We start from the raw sequence: 21,027 nt of genomic DNA on the forward strand, positions 1-21,027 counted from the left end.
CAAATCAATTGGGTCCTATCCTGCTCAGGAACTACATAAAGGGTGTCCTTTAACGCCACACCGTCATGTGTGGTTAGTGTATTTCTGAACCTCTCGTAGGAGGCTGGAAACTTCCCTTTCACAATCTCAGTGAGAGCGCTATCCTGCTTCTGGGCCTCTACTAGATCCTCGATCCTAGTCTGCGCGACCTGAACTGCACTCACTGGCGCACTCACTGGCGCGCTTTCGGGGGGTTTCCAAAAATACCCATGCCTGGATCCTGCCTTAGCCAGTGCGTCGGCTTTTACATTTCCAGGTGGGGAGGAACGATGGTGGCTGCGGACTTTTATGATGCCAAAGGTCCTGTTCTGGGCTTTTTGTAAAATATGGCGCAGTAATGGGGCTGAGGGGAGGGGTTTCCCATCCGTGGAAACAAATCCTCTTGTTTCCCACAGGGGCAGAAATTCTGTAAGGCTGTTACAGACATAGAGGCTGTCTGAGTATATGTCTGCTGGGCTGGGGAAGGAATCTGGGTGGTCTATTATGTACGAGATGGCCGCAAGCTCTGCTGCCTGCGCGTCTAAGTGCCCGGGGAGCTTTAATGCTATCTGCTCGAGGGCGCGTCCCTGCGCGTCCTCAACATAAAGCCGCAACCTGTTATGCGCTGCCCATCTAAGACTGTGGAAGATCCATCCACATAGATCTTAATGGGTTCACATGTGTCCGGGTGAGGGGGGCTCTGAGATGAATTTCCTATTTTTCTGGGGGGTGTTTTTGGTATAAAGGGGCCTGTGTTATGATATGGAGAGATGATTTCACATTCATGGGGGGTTCCGGGGTACTGCAAATTGTCTGCTAAGTATGTGTGAGTCTTTGTCCGTTTTACTGTGATGTCCCGTCCTTGCAAGAGAAGGGTCCACCTAGCTGCGCGTACTTGGCTGACGGTACCGTCCTTAAGTCGTCCGTCCAGTAAAAGTTGGGTGGGGTGTGCTCGGTCAGAATGGTGATGGGGTTCAGTCCGGTAATGTATGAAAAGTACTGGACTGCCAAGAAAACTGCGAGCAGGTGCCTATCACAGGCTGAAAATCCCTGCTCCACAGCATCTAAAAGTCAGGAAGCATAAGCTACGGGTCTTAACTGGTCATGCCGTTCCTGCAGGAGCACGGCTGAAAGAGTGCGGTCTGTGGTTGCTACCTCTATGGCGTAAGGGGAAAGCGGGTCTGGAACTTGGAGTGCGGGGGCGGCTATGAGTGCCTGTTTTAATGATTCCACAGCATCCGTATGCTGCGGAAGCCACTCCCAGGGGGCTTCTTTCTTTAGGAGGTCTGAGAGGGGCGCTGCCTTGCTGGCGAAACCGTCAATGTGGTTTCGGCAGTAGCCAACCAGTCCTAAAAACGACCGGAGGGCTGAAACGTTCTGGGGAAGGGGCAATCTAGCGATCGAGTCAATTCTTTTATGTTCGATCTCGCGTTTGCCGTGTGATAATTGTAGCCAAATATACCACTTCTTCCAATATCTGGGCCTTTTATGGGGTTTACTTTACAGCCAATGGAATGTAGTAATTCCAGGAGTTCGGACAGAAGCTCAATGTGCTCTTCCTTTGTGTCTGTCTGCAGTAGTAGATCATCTACATACTGTACCAGACATTCGGGGCGAGAAAGTTTTGCTCGTCCATTTGCCAGCTGTCAGTGGAAAATGGAGGGGGAGTTGTGGAAGCCTTGTGGCAGGCATGTCCACGTGTACTGCTGCGCTCTAAAAGAGAAGGCAAATTTGTACTGGCACGCCTTTGTCAATGGAATGGACCAGAATCCATTACTGATGTCCAAAACCGTGAAATAGTGGGAATTGAGTCCCAGCTTGAGCATGGTCTCGGGACTTGTTGCTACGTTGGGGGCTGCTGCGGGGGTGACTTTGTTAAGTTCCCGGTAAACAATGGTCAAGCGCCATGATCCGTCGGGGTTTCTCACTGGCCAAATCGGGGCATTATTAGTAGAGGCTACCGATCTTAGTACGCCCTGCTCTAATAAGCTCTCTATAACTTTTAGGATTTCTCCCTCTGCTTCTAGGGGGAATCCGTACTGTTTTGGGGATCTAGGGTCTGGTCCTGTTACTTGTACGGAGCCAGTCATCTGTCCATAGTCGTGCTTGTGGGTCGCGAATGCTGCCCTGTTCTTTTGCAGGACTGCCCTAACCTGCCGGTCCGTGCTGAGTGTGGTGGGGTTGAACCAAAACTCGCCTACTGCGCTAATTTTGTTCATATAGTCCCCTATGTTGAGCGTTGCGGGGGCTCTAGCGGATTTCGCCATCTTCCAGACACACTGGTTGACTGAATCGAAGGATAGGTGGTGGGAATTCATAAAATCAATCCCCAGGATGTGTTCTGCTGTGTGGGGCAGGTCTACTAAAACTACGGGATGTTTTGTGGTTATGGTTCCGATTTGGATGGATACAGGGGCTGTGATGTGTCCCTGCTGCGAGTGGCCTGTAAAGCCGCTGAGGGTGATAGTGGCTGTAGTGGGCCACGTGTCCTTTTGAAAAAGGGTGGAGGAATTTATGGTGGTGCGGGACCCTCCTGTGTCCCAAAGAAACTCGATAGGCTGTCCCCGAATTTTCGCTGCGACTACGGGTCGTCCTGACCTATCCCAAAGGGTATCACAGACCCAACTGGGGGAGCCCGTACACCGTCAGTCTGTTTCGGTCAAGTCTGTCTGATCCGAACGGGCGTTAACGCTATGGATGGGCTCTGCCTTTTTCTTCATCAGAGTGCCTGTTTGTTGGGCTTTCTGTGGCTTTTTGGGGCCATTGCACTCTTTTGCAAAATGTCCCAAATGTCCGCAGTTGTAACGTTCTTCTGATTTGGGTGGGGGGATGTGCTTTCCCTCATTTACCCAGGCAGGGTTATGAGGTGTGGCTTTTACTGCCTGCATGTCTGTGGCGGTTTGCTTTTCCTCGGTGGTTTTAGCGCCGGGTTTATTATGAACAGACTGCTCCCAAACGCGGGACAATCTTTTAACCACCCACTTCTCGTTATGGGCCTCTTCTGAGGGATCATAACTATTACAGGCATTAGGTCCTGCATCTGTGGCATGGGAGATAAGGGTACGGGTCCATTTGGCCATATTGTCTGGGGACAAATGGGCACGGTCTACGTCTCCCAAAACGGCTTCGAAGTGAATCCACAGGCGTCCTGCAAACGCTGTGGGGTGCTCAGACGTCTTCTGCCTACACTTATTGAGGCCATCTACGGGGTCACCCAGGTTATACCCGATCGCATCAAGGATCGCGGTATGCATTTCTGCAAGGGTGCCTCCTCCTACGTTCTGTGGGTCGGGAAGGGCTGCTGCTACCGATGGATCCAAACTTAGAACCATGAGCTTTACATGCTCTCTCTCATCCAGGCCGTACATGGTCGCCTGATGTTTGACGGTGGCAAAGAAATGGTGTGGGTCTGAAGCGGGGAGCAACGGTGTGATTTTCGCACACGCGTCCCGTAATTGGGTCACTGTGAGGGGGGTGGAATATCGGAATTCCGCCTTGTCCGATGTGGCTGTGCAGTGGGTTGTTACAGGGTTCATGGGAGCCTGAACTACCTGCTGTGTGGGAGGGTGGGGGCGCTTTTCTCCTTTGGGGCTTTCCCTGCGCCCATGTTCCCTGAACATGGGCGAAATTCTCCCGAAATGGCGCGATGTCCACCGACTGGCGCCCAAAACGGCGCAAATCAGACGGGCATCGCGCCGCCCCAAAGGTGTGGGATGCTCCGCATCTTTGGTGGCCGAGTCCCAACATTGAGGGGCTAGGCCGACGCCGGAGGAATTTCCGCCCCGCCAACTGGCGGAAACGGCCTTTGTTGCCCTGCCAGCTGGCGTGGAAATGACTGGGGTGGACACAGTAAGAAGCCTTACAACTCCAGGTTAAAGTTCAACAGGTTTATCTGGAATCACGAGCTTTCAAGATGTAGTTCCTTCATCAGGTGAGACTGAGGCAAAGAAACATTATGGCTGGGAGGAGGGCCAAATTTTTAATTTCAACGAGCCTGTGATTGTCAGTCCAAATCCACACCTTCTATGGGCGTCACTAAGGATACAGCTGCTTTTTAAAACAAACATTGCCTAAAATCACAGATTGGGTAAGCTAAAGTCACATGGTGTTGTTTGTTACATAAGAATGAAGGACTCCTCCCAGTAAAGCTCTGCAGCGGAGCTCACTGACAGTCAGGTGAGACTGGGAACAGTTCGTTGACTGCTGGACAAGTGTTTTTGTCTCTCTGGTAAAGATGGAGCTCTCAGCTTTCCCCGGCTTCCTGTTCACTGTATTTGACAGATTCACTGTGCTGGCCGTGTTCTTCACTGTGTTTGCTCTGATCCTTGACTTCATGAAGAGACGAAAGAAGTGTCGGAACTACCCTCCTGGACCCTGGGGTTTGCCTTTCATTGGGAATATTCATCAGGTAGACTTGAACAATCCTCACCTATCGTTTGCAAAGGTAAATCCAAACAGTGAGATAACAAAGAGTGAATGGAGCTGTCTTGATGTGAGGAATGCAGTTCTATGGGTCTCATTTAACCCTTTCATTCTCTTTCCCCCTTTTATTGGGGCTTATTGTTTCTACCCTATAAATTGTATATAACTTCATTCCCTCTTTGACACCAACTTTTCTTAACCCACTTGTGTTCTTCTTTAGAGATTTTTAAAAACTTGTTTCTTTAAATGGAATTCAGTGTAACTTTTGTGTTGAGAGCTTTGTTGTCCCCGGCTTGGACTGTGTGAAAGGTTGTAAGGCGTGCACAAGGGATAGTCACAGTTAAGGGTAGTTGGAGGAGAGTCTAATGTTACTCTGTAATAACATGGTCTGTATAAAATTTGTATTGTTACCTAACCACGTGTACATTAACAAATCGTCGTTCTGGCAAAGTCACCAACAGTCCTGTAGAATCATTCCTAGACAAGATCACGGAACGCAACACACAGGAAACAGTGGCATAGTGGTATTGTCACTGGACTAGTATTCCAGAGACCCAAGGAAACGCTCTGGGGACCCACCATGTGGGCTAAACAGCTGGTTGGTAATGCAGAACGATGCCAGCAGGTTCAATTGGTTCAGGTTCAGAAGGCCGTACCAGCCTTCCCAAACAGGCGCCGGAATGTGGTGACTAGGGGCTCTTCACAGTAACTTCATTTAAGCCTAATTGTGACAATAAGCTATTATTATTATGGTGAAATTTGAATTGAATAAAAATCTGGAATATAAATCTAATGATGGCCATGAAATCATTAATGTAAAAACCCATCCGACTCACCAGGGAAGGAAATCTGCCCTCCTTACCTGGTCATGGCCTACATGTACACTCCAAATCCACAGCAATGTGGTTTACTCTTAAATACCCCCTCAAGGGCAATTAGGGATGGGCAATAAATGTTGGCACAGCCTGCGACACCCAAGTCCTAGTAAATATTTTATTTTATGTTCCAGAGATTGCATTACACCCATTCGACCGATCTCTCTTTTCCTCTATTTGTAGATTTTTCTTCTCCCTTCCTCTCTTTCCATCTTGCTTGTCTCTCCTTTAATTCAGTTTTGTTTTACTGTGTCTGATCCACCGACCATTTCTTCTCTCTGTGCTCTTTCTTTATCGGGTTGAATGTAACATTTGGATTTAATATACTTCTGGTGTCAATTTAAATTGAAGTCACAAAAAGAAAAGCCTGCATTTATATAGCACCTTTCACAAACACTGGCGATCTCGCCGTGATTTGCGGCCAATGAGGAACATTTGACGAGTAGTTACTGTTATAATGTAAGAAAGGCAGCATACATTTCGTGTACAGAACGATTCCACAATCAGCAACACGATAAAAACGGAAAACGCAAGAAATATCGGCTGGACAGGTAGTATCTGCGCCAAGAGAAACAGAGTTTACCAACTCAGCTCATCAGAACTGGGAAAATTTAAAGGTGCGCTGGGGTTTTGAGTGAGAGGTTGCTGCACTGCTGGGACAAGGACAAAACGGGATCTGTGATAGGTTGAAAAACAGGAGAGATTAAATGATAGAAGACTTCATGAGGGGCCAGAACTTCAGAGAACAGAGTCGGATTGCCACCTCACTCTTTCTACCCACACTGGGATGGAGCTGCACATTGCTCGCGGCACGGTTGCACAATGGTTAGCACTGCTGCCTCACAGCACCATGGACCCGGGTACAATTCCGGCCTCGGGCGACTGTCTGTGTGGACTCTGCACATTCTCCCTGTGTCTGCATGAGTTTCCTCCGGGTGCTCCCACAGTCCAAAGATGTGCAGGTTAGGCGGATTGGCCATGCTAAATTGCCCCTTAGTGTGCAAAAGGTTAGGTTGGGTTACTGGGTTTACGGGAGTAGGGTTGAGGCGTGCGCCTGAGCTTAAGTAGGGTGCTCCTTCCAGGGGCGGGTGCAAGCACGATGGACAGAATGGCTCCTTCTGCACTGTAAATTCTATGATTTTGCAGCACTAACAGTAATTGTGGGGTGCGGGGATAGGGTTGGGTGGGGGTGGTGGGGTGGTAATGTGGGAGCACAGCTGGTAGTTTAGAACCAAGGAGTTTGAAATGCTTTTCGTTCCTCTGACCTTTCTTGGCTAACTATTCTGCGAAGAGAGCTAGAACCATTTGAAGTCTCCGATTTAAATCAGAGTTTCGGATGTTTACAGATGCAGGATTATTGCTCAGTGGAAGTTTGAACTTCCTGACTGATTCCTGGGCAGTTCTTGCTCTGGGATTCCAGAGGAATTTCCCCAGTGTATCTTCTGGGCCATCTCCAGGGTACAACCCTCCCCCGGCCACTAGAGATTGGAAGTTCCTCCTGGACAGGAGCAATATTGAATGACAGAAGATTAGTCCTCCAGGGTCAAAGGCAATGGAGGTGGGGCAAGATGCGTCTCGAGCAGGTGTGCTACTGTCGGAAAGCAAAGATAATGAGAAGATTGAAACATGCAAAGAGAAGAAAACAAAATGGTGCTGGTGATGGGGAGTGGTGCCGGGGGGAAGGGGTGGGGGCTGTGGGGGTGGGGGGGGTGAGACGTGTGTTGTCGCATTAGAGTTCATGATCTGAAATTATTACACTCAGTGTTGAGTCCAGAAAGCTGTAACATGCCGAATCAAAAGATAAGGGGAGCGATTGAACCAAATGGGAACTATGTCCCATAGCAAGCACATTTAGCCGGGTGTTTCCCGGCACTCACAGCGAAGAGAAACACAACTCTACTGAACGTGGCTCCGATTAGATACGGGGCTTCAGCGGGAAACGAGCAGCCGAACCAGCACTTAGACCTGTTTTCTGCACTGAGGAGCCCCGCTCGCCGAAATTTGCAATGCAGGGAGCGAGGGGGACGCCAATTTTAAATGGTGACCTGAACTCTCGAGCCCTCAGCGCAACCCCCGAACCCCACACCCCAGTCCCAACTCACTGTAAGGGGGGCGCTGGCCCACACCTGCACAGGGCACCTCCAGCCCAATCATTGCTAAGCAGAAAATGGCAGCTTGGTACCTTGGTAGTGCCAGGCAGGCACCCAGGTGGCACTACCAAGGTACCAAGCTGCCATTTTCTGCTTAGCAATGATTGGGCTGGACCTATCTCCAAGTCTGAGCCTTCCTTTGTCAGAGTACACATCAAGGAAGCAGTTTATGCTACATGAAGAAGCATAACACAACAGTAATATGCAGATTTGCCCAAATGTGACCCCACCCATAACGGGCGGGCTCCTCATTGCGACATCTTGCGAGATTACGGTTGATTAGGTCCCAGGAGTGGGGTGTCCGGCAGTTATAAGCCACGTGGCACTGTGGCCTGCTGCTTTTCAGATGCAGCGTGGCCGGTAGATCATGCCCTAGGTGTCCCTCAAGCTTAAATTGAGTCTCATTTTGTTGTGATGTGATTGAGCGATAAATATTGGCCAGGACATCAGTGATAGTCCCCACCTTCATAGTGCCGTGACATCTGTACATCTTTGACAGCCACCAAGCCCCAAGCAGACATTTGAGCCTCACTTTATAATCTCACCCAAAAGACATCTGCTGCTCCAGCAATACACTCTGTCAGTGAAGTTCTGGAGAGTCAGCATAGATTAATGTGCTCAGGTGCTGCAGTCAGAGTTTAATCTGGAACCTTGTGACTCAGAGACAAGAGTGAACGTAACAGAGGCTCGGCTGATACTCATTGTGTCAACGGCAAAGCCGCACCTGCACACTCCGTGGGCCAGGCCTGTTACCTCGAGGACCTGGAAGATCAATCCCAATGTATAAATTAACAGTAAAATTATGCCTCTCATTCAAACTCTGATCAACGTAGTCTTTGACCTATAAGTGATCAACGTCCCCCAGTTAATTTTTTTCCCATTTTTAAGCTGTGGAAGAAATACGGCGATGTGGTCGGTGTACAGTTTGGATGGACAAACACTGTGATACTGAACAGTTATGAAACTGTAAAAGAAGCACTGGTGAAGAAATCTGAGGATTTTGCTGACCGGCCAAACTTACCCATGTACCAATATATGATGAAGACCGCAGGAGAAGGTAACTGGATACCTGACTTCAGAAACCAGCTTGGGAATTTTTTGGGGGGTGGGGTGATGCAGGGGGGGTGGCTAATTATTCTTTGGTTTGAATTGATACTTTCAATGCTTCGAACAGATTTGAACTGTTTCTATTGATAAACAACTCCCCATCACCTTCTCAGTCTGTAGAGGATTCTGTGGAGGGAGAGGAATGATCCTCAGTTGGCTAGATTTAATGCAGTTGATTGCGGTGAGAGACATGGGAGTCGAATTCACTTAATAATGAGAGAGGCTCCACGTCATGCTTCCCGGTGGTGACAAAACACCTTCCGATTTAATCAAAGAGCATGGGATGTGGGCGTTGCTGGCTAGGCCAGCATTTATTGCCCATCCCTCACTGCCCTGGAGATGGTCTTCTTGAACCGCTGTGGTCCAAGTGGTGTACACTTGGTACTCTCACAGTGCTGTCAAGAAAGGACTTCCAGGATTTTGGCCCAGCGACAGTGAAGAAACGATGATATTTTCCAAGTCAGGATTCTGTGTGGCTTGGAGTGGAACCTCCGGGTGGTGGGGATCCCATGCATTTTCTGCCCTTGTGCTTCTAGATGGTAGGGGTCATGGGTTTGGAAAGTGCTGCTGAAGGAACTTTGGTGACTTACTGCAATGCATCTTGTAGATGGTACACACGGCTGTCACTGTGTGTTGGTGGTGGAAAGAGTGAGTATTTGTCACGGTGAACGGGATGCCAATCAAGCAGGCTGCTTTTTCCTGGATGGTGTTAGCTTCCTGAGTATTTTTGAAGCTTCATTCACCCAGGCCAGTGGAGAGAACTAAATTATACTTCTGACTTGTGTTTGTTGATAGGGGACCATCTTTGGGATGTCAGGAGGTGAGTTAATCTTCGTGAATTCCAAGCATCCACCCTCAAGATGTTGATAATGGGGGATTCAGTGATGGTAATGAGATTGAATGTCAAGGGGCGATGGTTAGATTCTCTCTTGTTGGTGATGGTCATTGCCCAACACTTGTGACTGTTACTTCCCACTTATCAGTCCAAGTCTGAATAATGTCCTGTGTAAACGCTGTATAAACACAGCCTGCTTCAGTATCTGAGATGTCGTGAAAGGTGCTGAGCATTGTCCAATCGATCGAAGAAACTGAAAAGATGGCGCAGGAGCATGGCGACTCTCTGCGAGGTGTCCCTTGCAGATCATCTTCTACATTAATTAGAGCCATTTTAGTCTTTTAGATCTAAAAACTAACAAAATCACGAACCATGCTTCTTTGAACTTACGGGTCTGGAGATTCTTCGACTTCTGTGTACCGAGTCACATGACTTAGTCAGACCTGACTGGGAAGGACGTCACCGTTGACCCTACTTCGACCTTGAAATGGACTAGTGGGCTCAACCCCGCCTGGAGAAGGATCTAACTTCCGAGGTCCCCAATTCGGCATTCAACTATGTGATCTGGCTCGACAGGACACGGAAAGGCCCGCCCAGTGTCCATACCCTGACAAACCTGATCAGGAGGCAGAAGAGGCCTGAAAAGTAGGCCCGACTAGGCCTAGATTGGGGGGCTTTCAGTCCGGCCATCGATGCTGGGTTTGGTCACGTGGGCCAGCCCGATCCGATCCAGTAGCAGAAGAGGACCGATGGATAGGCAGAAGCTGCTATCGACCCAGGAAATGAAGAAAATGTGCTGGTCTTCAAGTGAGATTAAAACAACGCGGTTCCTCCCCTGGAGTAAAGAACAAAGAAAAGTACAGCACAGGAACAGGCCCTTCGGCCCTCGAAGCCTGCAAATGTCTAAGCCATTGAAAACTAACTGGACAAGCTTAATGCTAGACTTACTTTTCAGAGAGAATTGAGAGACTGCCGGACACATGGCTGAATCCTGCCTTACCTGACTGTGCTTTGCAAACTGAGGACATCTCAATTCATCGGATGGACCGCACGGCATCCTCTGGCAAGACAAAGGGCGGTGGAGTTTGTTTCCTCAGCAACACCTCATGGTGCTCAGATGTGGCAACCCTGACGAGTTGTTGCTCTCCGGATCTCGAATACGTGACTGAAGTGCCACCCCTACTGTCTTCCACGGCGGTTCACTTCTGTCATTATTATAGCGGCCTATATTCCACCTCAGGCGGAGGTGAAGAAGGCACTTGATGAATCGTTCACTGTTATAATTAACTTTGAAACAAAATACCCGGAGACCTTGTTCACCGTGATTTTAACCAGGCCAATCTCAAGTGTATTTCCAAAATTTTACCAACACATTTCCCACCCCACCAATGGCCCTAATATCCTTGACATCCTCTTGCTGTTATACAAACATCAAGGGCGCCTACCGTTACATCCCTTGGCCACAATTTGAAAAATCAGACCACAGGACGCTGCTCCTTCTCCCAGCACACATGCAGAAACTAAAGCAGGTGGATAGGAAAGTCATGCAATGCTGGCCTGAGGCAACGGAAGACCTTCTACACAACTGTTTGGAGTCAGTGGATTGGCCCATACTCAAGAACTCAGCGGCCAACCTAAACGAGTGTGCTACTAACGTCACAATCTTCATCAGTAAGTGTTTTGAGGATTGCGTGCCAAAGAGGTAATATGAGCATTTCCTAATCGGAAACCATGGTTCAACCAGAAAGCCAATTCCCTATTAAAAGTCCAGATATGAGGCATTTAAAATGGGAGCCCATGACCTGTATAAAAATCTAGGTAGGACCTCTGTAAGGCCATCAGGGGTACCAAGAGATACTACCAGACTAAGCTAAAGTCTTGGACTAATGTTACAGATTCCCGTCGATTGTGTTATGGGCCAGGGTTTAGAGAACCCCAAAGTGTATCATGGAGTTCACCTGACCAAAACTTTTAATAGATTGTGGTTATGGAGAGCACAAGGGCCTACTTTACAGGTGTGATGCAACAGAGATCTACAGTACTTTTAATTTGAAACAATATTTATTTATGAAACCAGTTAACACTTTATAAACCCACAGTAAACATCTTAACAACTATCAATACCAATAAATTCCCCAAAGAATATCGACCTCGATGAGTAACTCTTAACCTTTCCTTGCAACATCCATAAGACAAAAAAGATCCTTTTGACAGGAAGATATCAGGTTTAACTTATCTATAGAAACAGGTATTATGCCTAAATCACCAAAGGATCTGGAGACAGTCTTTAGATTGCAGAGAGAGAGACTAATACACCTTCTCGTTGTGACTGTGGCTATCCAGCTATCAAAATGAAACTAAAACACACCCTGTAGCTGCGAGCCCAAAGCGAAAGTAAAAGCAGACAGGCAGCCTAGCTCCACCCACTCTCTGACATCACTGCAGCTATTTAATAAACATCCATTTCTTAAAGGTACACCCACTACGGCTATTCGATAAACACCCATTTCTGAAAGGTAATCTCACATGACACCTCCCCCCAAGAAAAAAAACCCCATCAACTTCAAGATGGTTTCATTTTTCACCTTTTCCTTTCTTTTAAGAAATCTGGACAATGAATATCTGTTTTTTTTTAACAAAACAAAACACGCAAACATTTAATAATAACATAGTCCATTTTTGTTCTTCTTCCTCCACCTGGAATCTTCTCGCTTGACAGTCTCTTTGGACAAGATGGTCTCTGCACGATCCATCCATTTCTCTACGCCTCGGCATTTCTCTTTAAAGTCAGATACTTTAGTTCAATCTGATCACAGAGTCCCTTGTAATTCTCTAACACAGGAGCATTGGTTATCACAGCTTTCAGGCAGTCAAATGCCTGTTGGAACTCCGCTGTCCACTGAAATTTTCAATGTTTCTTCAGCAAGTCCATCAGTGGAGCAACCACACTGCAGAAATTTGGCAGAAATGTACGATCAAATCCACTCATGCCAAGAAATCGGATTATTTCCCTTCGACTCGAGGGTATTGGAAACTCCCCAATAACTTTTGTTTTCACATCCCATGTGACTATTCGACCCTGTCCGACTGTATGGCCAAGGAAAGTAACTTGGGCTTTTCCATATCCACTTTTGGCCAGGTTTACCATCAAACCCGCCTCTTGAAGTCGATTGAATAACTCCATCAGATGTTTTAAATGTTCTTTCCATGTCTGGCTGAAAATTACCAGATCGTCGATGTATATCGCACAATTGGGTAATCCTGAAACAACTGTGTTAGTTAACTGTTGAAATGTGGCCGGGGAGTTTTTCATGCCAAGTGGCATAACTTTGAATTGGTATATACCATCTGGAGTCACAAAAACTGAAATCTCCTTCGCCCTTTCGGATAAAGGTCCCTGCCAGTAACCTTTAAATAAATCCAGTTTGGAAATAAAAGCTGATTGTCCCACTTTCTCAATGCAATCCTCCAAACGTGGGATAGGATAAGAGTCCGTTCTTGTAACTGCATTAACCTTTCTATAGTCCACACACGACCGTTGGGTACCGTCTGGTTTTGGTACCATCACTCTGGGTGAGCTCCATTGGCTGCAACCTTCTTCAATTATGCCATTTTTAAGCATACTCTACATTAGTGCAAAAGGACTGAATTTGGTTGATTCATTAGGTGCATCCCTAATTGCAAACAGTACAAATGGAATTCCTTTATCCCATTCCTCTGGATAATCTTGACAATAAGCCCTCAACATTGTCTTTAATGTCTGATACCACCTTTCTAAAGCTCCCTGCGATTCTGGATGCTAAGCAGTTGATTTAAATTGTTTTATTCCTAAGCTATCCATAACTTCTTTGAATAACCTTGAGGTAAAATTTGATCCTTGATTCGATTGTATTTCTGTGGGTACTCCATACCTCGTAAAGAATTTAAGTAATTTCTCCACAATCGTTTTAGCTGTAATATTGAATACTGCAATGACCTCTGGAAACCTAGTGGACACATCCATTATAGTCAAAAGGTATTGCTACACACTTTTTGTTTTAGGAAGTGGTCCGACGCAATCAATTAAGACCCTTGTGAAAGGTTCCTCAAATGCTGGAATGGGTTTTAAGGGCACTGGTTTTGTCACTGCTTGAGGTTTCCCCATCACTTGACATGTGTGACATGATCGACAAAATCTAACTTGATCTTTATGTAGTCAAGGCCAATAAAAATGTTTTTGTATTTTAGCTTGAGTTTTCCTTACTCCCAAATGGCCTCCCACTGGTACCTCATGTGCACCTCCTTTCCATACCTTACCGGCAATACTACTTGAACAACTTCTGCCCACTTTTCATCCACCTGCATATGTAAAGGTCTCCATTTTCTCATCAAGACATCACTTTTACGGTTATAACATTCTGGTATACATTCAGATTCCTCTAAAAATGTCCACCTCATCCTCCACCTGTTCTTGTTCTTTTCCAACCATCTGATCAAAAATCATTTCTGATAATTGCTCTTCAACTTCATCTTCACTCTTTGATTTCTCCTCTTGTCTTAACCTGTGACTTTGCGACCTTGGCACTACACAATCCGGATAAATCCCAGGATACTCGTCCTTCAACACTTCAGTTGTCTGATTTTCTACTGGCTTATCAACCACAGTAGGTTTCACTCCCACCATGATCCAGCGATATCATTACCCAAGATAAACTGTATTCCTGGACAAGATAGTTTCTCTATTACTCCTACTACCACTTCACCACTCTTCACTGGACTTTCCAACCTTACCTTATATAATGGAACACTACTCTTCTCACCCTGAATTCCACATATTACCACCTTTTCTGGCAACTCTTCCCAAACGACATAACTCCTCATCTCTTACCATTAAAGATTGACTAGCTCCCGTATCTCTTTACCTGATCCTTCTGGTACACATGAGTAAACTTTACCCACACAAGTAAATTCTGTAAAGACATCTGGCACCTTCTGATCAATCACCTCTTGACCAGGCTGTACAACCTTTTGCACCTCCTTCACTTCACTTGGGCTTTCCTTTACCACTTTAACAAACCTCACGGTCTTATCCTGTTTTACCACATCAGCCTTCCCAGTGCTTTTCTTCAACCACCAACACTGTGACTTTACATGTCCTAGTTTATTACAGTGAAAACATTTGAAACTTTTCATTTCTTTTCCACCCTCCCGGATTTCTTTTTTAATATGAGGAACACTCTCCTTATTATCTCCCATCAGATTTCCTTTACCTCTACCAGTTGAGTATTTCTCATGTCCCCAGTTTCTATCCCTCACAGGCTTTAACTGATGTCGGAAACCAAGCTTTGATTTCTGAAATAATTCACAATAATCTGTCATTGCTGCTGCTAACCTCACAGTTTTAACCCTCTGCTCTTCCACATGAGTTCTCAGCACATTAGGAATTGAATTCTTAAACTCCTCCAAAAGTATAATTTCTCTGAGAGCTTCATATGTTTGGTCTATTTTCAAAGCCCTTATCCACCTATCAAAATTACTCTGTTTGATCCTTTCAAACTCCCTGTATGTTTGACCAGGTTCTTTCCTGAAATTTCTGAACCTTTGTCTGTAGGCTTCAGACACTAGTTTATATGCACCTAAGATGGATGTTTTCACCTCCTCATACATCCCAGATACCTCCTCCGGTAGTGATGCAAACACTTCACTGGCCCTACCTACCGGCTTTGTTTGAATCAGTAATACCCACATGTCCTGTGACCATTTATCTTGTTTAGCTACCTTCTCAAATGAAATGAAAAAGGCTTCTACCTCCTTCTCATCAAACCTTGGCACTGCGTGGACAATATTAAATAGATCCCCACAAGCCTTCGACTGTGACGCTCAAGCTCATTATCCTCATCACTCTACTCAGACCATATGTTTTTCTTTCCATCCACCAATTTTAACTGACTGTCAATGTTTCATGGCCATTTTCTAAAGTTCAAACTCTCTCTCTTTTCCCCTTTCCTTTCTCTCTGTTTCTTTTTCCTCTCTACCTCTTTCTCTCTCGTTTTCTTTTTCCTCTCTATCTCTTTCTCTCTCCTTTTTCTTTTTCCTTGATCTGTACCTCCCTTTCTCTTTCTTTTTGATCTGCTAGGGCTATTCTTTCTTCTCTCTCCTTTTCTTTTTCCTTGATCTGTATCTCCCTTTCCCTCTTTTTCTCTCATTTCGTATTCAAGCTGCTTTAATTCTTTTTCATTTCAAGTTGCTTAATCAACAACTGGATCTTTGCCATTTCCAATGAGTCAGACTGTATCTTAGGCAATTTCAAATGCTCAGTGAGGGCGGCAAGTACCTCAGATTTTCGCGTTCTGTCGGGTAATGTTAATTGCAATGTTTTTTGCCAAATCTAAAAGCCTGTTCTTAGTCTCTGTCCGTAAGGTACTGTATGTGACCGTCTCCACCCCAAAAAACTTCTGAGCCTCTGAAAGAGCCATTGTCCACAACACACTCCCTACTTAAACTGGAATACCACACCTGAAAATCTCCCGCAATATGCTCACCCCTCACTGCCTTTAAGTTCACTGAGCCAAATCAATAGATAGACTTTTATCCCCCTCGAGCCCCCAATTTGTTATGGGCCAGGGTTTAGAGAACCCCAAAGTGCATCATGGAGCTCACCTGACCCACAACTTTTAATAGATTGTGGTTATGGGGAGCACATGGGCCTACTTCATAGGTATGATGCAACAGAGATCTACAGTACTTTTAAATTTAACAATGTTTATTTGTGAAACCAGTTAACACTTTATAAACCCACAGTAAACATCTTAACAACTGTCAACACCAATAAATACCCCAAAGAATACAGTACTCTACAAGTAACTTTTAATCTTTCCTTGCAACATCCATAAGACAAAAAAAAAAACTTTTTCCGGAAAGACATCAGGGGCGAGATTCTCCGACCCCCCGCCGGGTCGGAGAATCGGCGGGGGCTGGCGTGAATCCCGCCCCCGCCGGTTGTTGAAGTCTCCGGCACCGGATATTCGGCGGGGGCGGGAATCGCGCCGCGCCGGTTGGCGGGCCCCCCTGCGCGATTCTCCGGCCCAGATGGGCCGAAGTCCCGCCGCTAAAATGCCTGTCCCGCCGGCGTAAATTAAACCACCTACCTTACCGGCGGGACAAGGCGGCACGGGCGGGTCCGGGGTCCTGGGGGGGCGGGGCGATCTGGACCCGGGGGGTGCCCCCACGGTGGCCTGGCCCGCGATCGGGGCCCACCGATCCGCGGGCGGGCCTGTGCCGTGGGGGCACTCTTTCCCTTCCGCCTCCGCCACGGTCTCCACCATGGCGGAGGCAGAAGAGACTCCCTCCACTGCGCATGCGTGGGAAGCTGTCAGCGGCCGCTGACGCTCCTGCGCATGCGCCGCCCGGAGATGTCATTTCCGCGCCAGCTGGCGGGGCACCAAAGGCCTTTTCCGCCAGCTGGCGGGGCGGAAATTCGTCCGCCGCCGACCTAGCTCCTCAAGGTTGGGGCTCGGCCCCCAAAGGTGTGGAGCATTCTGCACCTTTGGGGCGGCGCGATGCCCGTCTGATTTGCGGCGTTTTGGGCGCCAGTCGGCGGACATCGCGCCGTTTCCGGAGAATTTCGCCCCAGGTGTCAGAATAAAACAGGGACAAGGTAAAAAATAATAGGAACGGGACAAGGAATCTGAAAAAGACAACCCTTAAGGCTTTGTGCCTTGATGCGTGGAGCATTCATGATAAAGTGATTGAATTAATCATGCAAATAGATGTAAATAGGCATGATATAGTTGGGATTATGGAGACATGGCTGCAAGGTGATCAGGGGTGGGAACCGAACATCTAGGGATTTTCGTAGTTAGGAAGGGCAGGCAGGAAGTGGTGGAGTTATATTGCTGGTTAAAGAGGAGATTAAAACAATGGTGGGGATTCTCTGTTAGCCGTCGCTGAAATCGGGGCGTACGATCAGGCGGAGAGTAGCTCCCAACGGCAAAATCGTGGCAGGTGCTGGTTGATGTCGAATCGCGATGCTCCGTCTCCTTGAAAAGTGTCAATAAGACACATGGCGCGCATAGTTTAAACACCGTTCGCACATCATTTGTTGGCCCATCTGTAATGCTCTGTCTCTGATGGGCCAAGTTCCCGACGGCACAGTCCACGTGTGCTCTCAGAAATCGCGAACCTGGCGTGGTGGCTGCTGAAGGAGAGATAGGGCTTACGGATAGTGTCCAGCACTGACATACTTCACCGACTATCGTGCCGCTGGCCGGGGGGGCATCTGCCAGGGCTGGGGGGAATAGTGGGGAGTGGCCAGGAGGTGGGCTGTGGGGTTGGCTAGACAGGTATGCAACACCATTACTGCAGCCGGCAAGGCAGCCTTGCAGCTGCGCATGCCGCTGACAACCCGCTTTAAACCTGGTGCCTTGGTCGGAAAGGTGACCCCTGGGTGCCCTCTAGCCCCAGCCGACCCGTACGCTGTATGGGTGCTCCAGCACAACCTGTCCCATCTTTTCGGTCCTGATCAGTGTGTGTGTGGGCGGTGTATTGTTTAAGTGCGGCTGCAGCTTATCAGCCCTGCGAGTGTCCATCATGTATCCAGTGAATCCCACACCGTTTTCCATGGAATTCGATGGTGTTCTACACGGTGCCAGTGCTCGCCGCTCAGCAGTAGCAGAATCAGTGCAGGTCTGGCATCTATTTTTCTGATGTGAAAGTCCATGGATTCTCCGTTGGCGTCAACACTTGGGTAAGGTTCTCCGTTCTCCGACGCTGATTTCACAATCGCACCTGTTTGGCGCAGGTTTTATATACCCCGCCCCCTCCGAAATTGCGTCATCACGCTGCGCACCGTAAACCATTGGGACGGCCTCAGCGCGTCACCTGAAGCCCTCCCCCGATGCGCTGCCCCCCGAGTTCACGACGGCATTGTTCACTTCTGGTCTCAGCCATGCGGGAACCCGGCATGGTGGCTGCTGACTGTATCCAGCGCCGCCACAGTCGGGCGGGAGCCGTGCTGCTGGCCGGGTTGGGTGGGCTGGGAGGGACTGGTGAGAGGAGGCCAGGGGATGCCCAGAGGGGCACTATCTAGCAGGTCGGTTCCGCGCATGGCCAGCGCCATGTTTTACGCGCAACCGCTGCAGGTTATCCCCGTGCTCATCCGCAGCCACGGGCCCGGCCATTCTCTGCCCGTTTATTTTGTGGAGTCCGGGAGTTTTACGTGGCGTGGCTGCTTGCCCCTCATCAAATTTTTTTCCACGTAAAACGCCACAGATCCTCCGCACTTAGCCTCAGAATCGGAGAATCCGGCCCCCTAGCTCTGACGATGTGGATTCTGTCTGGGTAGATCTGAGAAACATCAAGGGAAGCAACATTAATGGAGATTGAGTATAGACCCCCACGGTAGCTATCCAGCTATCAAAATGAAACTAAAACACACCCTGTAGTTGCGAGCCCAAAGCGAAAGTAAAAGCAGATAGACAGCCTAGCTCCACCCACTCTCTGACATCACTGCAGCTATCTAATAAACATCCATTTCTTAAAGGTACACCCACTACAGCTATTCGATAAACACCCATTTCTTAAAGGTACTCTCACATATCAATTGTGGCAAGGCTTACACAATATAACGGGCTGTAAGGAAAAAAACAAATAGAATCTCTGGTAACAGAGCATCTCTTTGATGAGCTTAATTTATTTCTACGCTGTCTTTGAGCAGGAAGCTAACATATTAAAATTAATGTCATGTGCCCCTATAACTTTGGATACATTTATACCCACAGTCACATACTCAGAAGTCAGACTAACCATCTTGAAAGTGAATCCACGGAAAGCAATGGGTCTCATTGGAATCCCTGACCGTGCACTTAGATCCTGAATGGACCAGTTGGTGGGTGTGTTTGCAGACATCTTTAACCCCTCCTTACTCCATTCTCAGGTTGCCAGCTGCTTTTCGAAAGCCACTATCATACCGGTTCCAAAGAAAAACCAGGCAGTGTGCCTTAATGACTATCACCCGGTGGCTCTAACATCTTATGAAGTGTGTTGAGAGGTTAATCATGAGACGCATCATCTCCAACCTTCCAGATAGCATTAATCCACTGAAATTCGCTTACCACTTTAACCGGTCTACAGCAGATGCTATTTCCCTGGTCTGACAGTCACCTTTGGAATATTTCGACAACAGGGACACCTATGTCAGGCTTCTGTTTATTGACTAGAGTTCTGCTTTTATTAACATAATTTCAACCAAGCACATATTCAAACTCCAAAACCCAGGACTTGGCACTTCCCTTTGCAATTGGATTCTCAATTTCCTGACCCACAGACCGCAATCAGTAAGAATAGGTCATAGCATTTTCTCCATAGAATCATAGAATCATAGAATTTACAATGCAGAAGGAGGCCATTCGTCCCATCGAGTCTTCATTAGCCTTTGGAAAGAGCACCCCATCCAAGCCCACACCACCACCCCATCCCCACACCTCCACCCTATCACTGTAACCCCACCTAACCTTTTTTGGACACGAAGGGCAATTTAGCAACGCCAATCCACCTAACCCGCACATCTTTGGACTGTGGGAGGAAACCAGAGCACCCGAGGAAACCCACGCAGACACTGAGAGAATGTGCAGACTCCGCACAGACAGTGACCCAAGTCGGGAATCGAACCTGGGACCCTGGAGCTGTGAAGCTACTGTGCTAACCACTGTGCTACCGTGCTGCCATGATAGCCCTTAACTGGCACAGGTTCAAAGAGTGCGAGGAGAGCGGCGGAGAGACAGAATAAGAGTGCGAGGAGAGCAGCGGAGAGACAGAATAAAAGAGTGCGAGGAGAGCGGCGGAGAGACAGAATAAAAGAGTGTGAGGAGAGAAGTGGAGAGACAGAATAAAAGAGTGTGAGGAGAGCGGCGGAGAGAGAATAAAAGAGTGTGAGGAGAGCGGTGGAGAAACAGACTAAAAGAGCGTGAGGAGAGCGGCAGAGAGACAGAATAAAAGAGTGCGAGGAGAACGGCGGAGAGACAGAATAAAAGAGTGTTAGGAGAGCGGTGGAGAGACAGACTAAAAGAGCATGAGGAGAGCGGCGGAGAGACAGAATAAAAGAGTGCAAGGAGAGCGGCGGAGAGAAAGATTAAAAGAGTGTGAGGAGAGCGGCGGTGACACAGGATAAAAGAGTGAGGAGAACGGCGGAGAGACAGGGTAAAAGAGCACGAAGAGAGGTGTGGAGAGACAGGATAAAAGAGCGCGTGAAAGTGGCGGAGACACAGGGTAAAAGAGCGTGAAGAGCGCAGTGTAGATATCGCAGCAAAACATAAAAAGGAGCATTGCATTGACCCTCACTGAATCCACAGGCAGAGTACCTGCAATGATGTCAGGCCTCAGTATGTGACAAAGGACAAAAGGAAGCAGCTGATTGGTCTAGGGAGATGAATAGCACAAGCAGGCGAAGGGTGCAGTAGCCGGGCAAAGGGTGCAGCAGCGGGGCGAGAGGAGCAGCAGCGGGGTGTGGGGAGCAGCAGCGGGGCATAGGGAGCAGCAGCGGGGCGAGAGGAGCAGCAGCGGGGCGAGGGGAGCAGCTGTGGGGCGAGAGGAGCAGCAGCGGGGCGTGGGGAGCAGCAGCGGGGCGAGAGGAGCAGCAGCGGGG

At 47.9% G+C, this 21,027-nt stretch overlaps 1 protein-coding gene across 3 annotated transcripts in view; it reads left to right on the plus strand.

Moving 5' to 3' along the window:
- The first annotated feature begins 4,165 nt into the window (after nucleotides 1-4,165).
- LOC140386682 (cytochrome P450 2D20-like) overlaps nucleotides 4,166-21,027 on the plus strand; it is a 145,113-nt gene continuing 128,251 nt past the window's right edge. The window contains exons 1-2 of one of the 3 annotated variants that reach the window (XM_072469232.1): nucleotides 4,166-4,462; nucleotides 8,354-8,522. In XM_072469232.1, the coding sequence (XP_072325333.1) occupies nucleotides 4,253-4,462; nucleotides 8,354-8,522 (379 nt within the window). In that variant the 5' untranslated portion in view covers nucleotides 4,166-4,252. The remainder of the gene's footprint in view (nucleotides 4,463-8,353; nucleotides 8,523-21,027) is intronic. The other 2 variants (XM_072469233.1, XM_072469231.1) reach the window with 2 other exon arrangements.

Source organism: Scyliorhinus torazame, chromosome 12, assembly GCF_047496885.1.
Source record: "Scyliorhinus torazame isolate Kashiwa2021f chromosome 12, sScyTor2.1, whole genome shotgun sequence".
In the NCBI taxonomy this organism is placed as follows: Eukaryota; Metazoa; Chordata; class Chondrichthyes; order Carcharhiniformes; family Scyliorhinidae; genus Scyliorhinus; species Scyliorhinus torazame.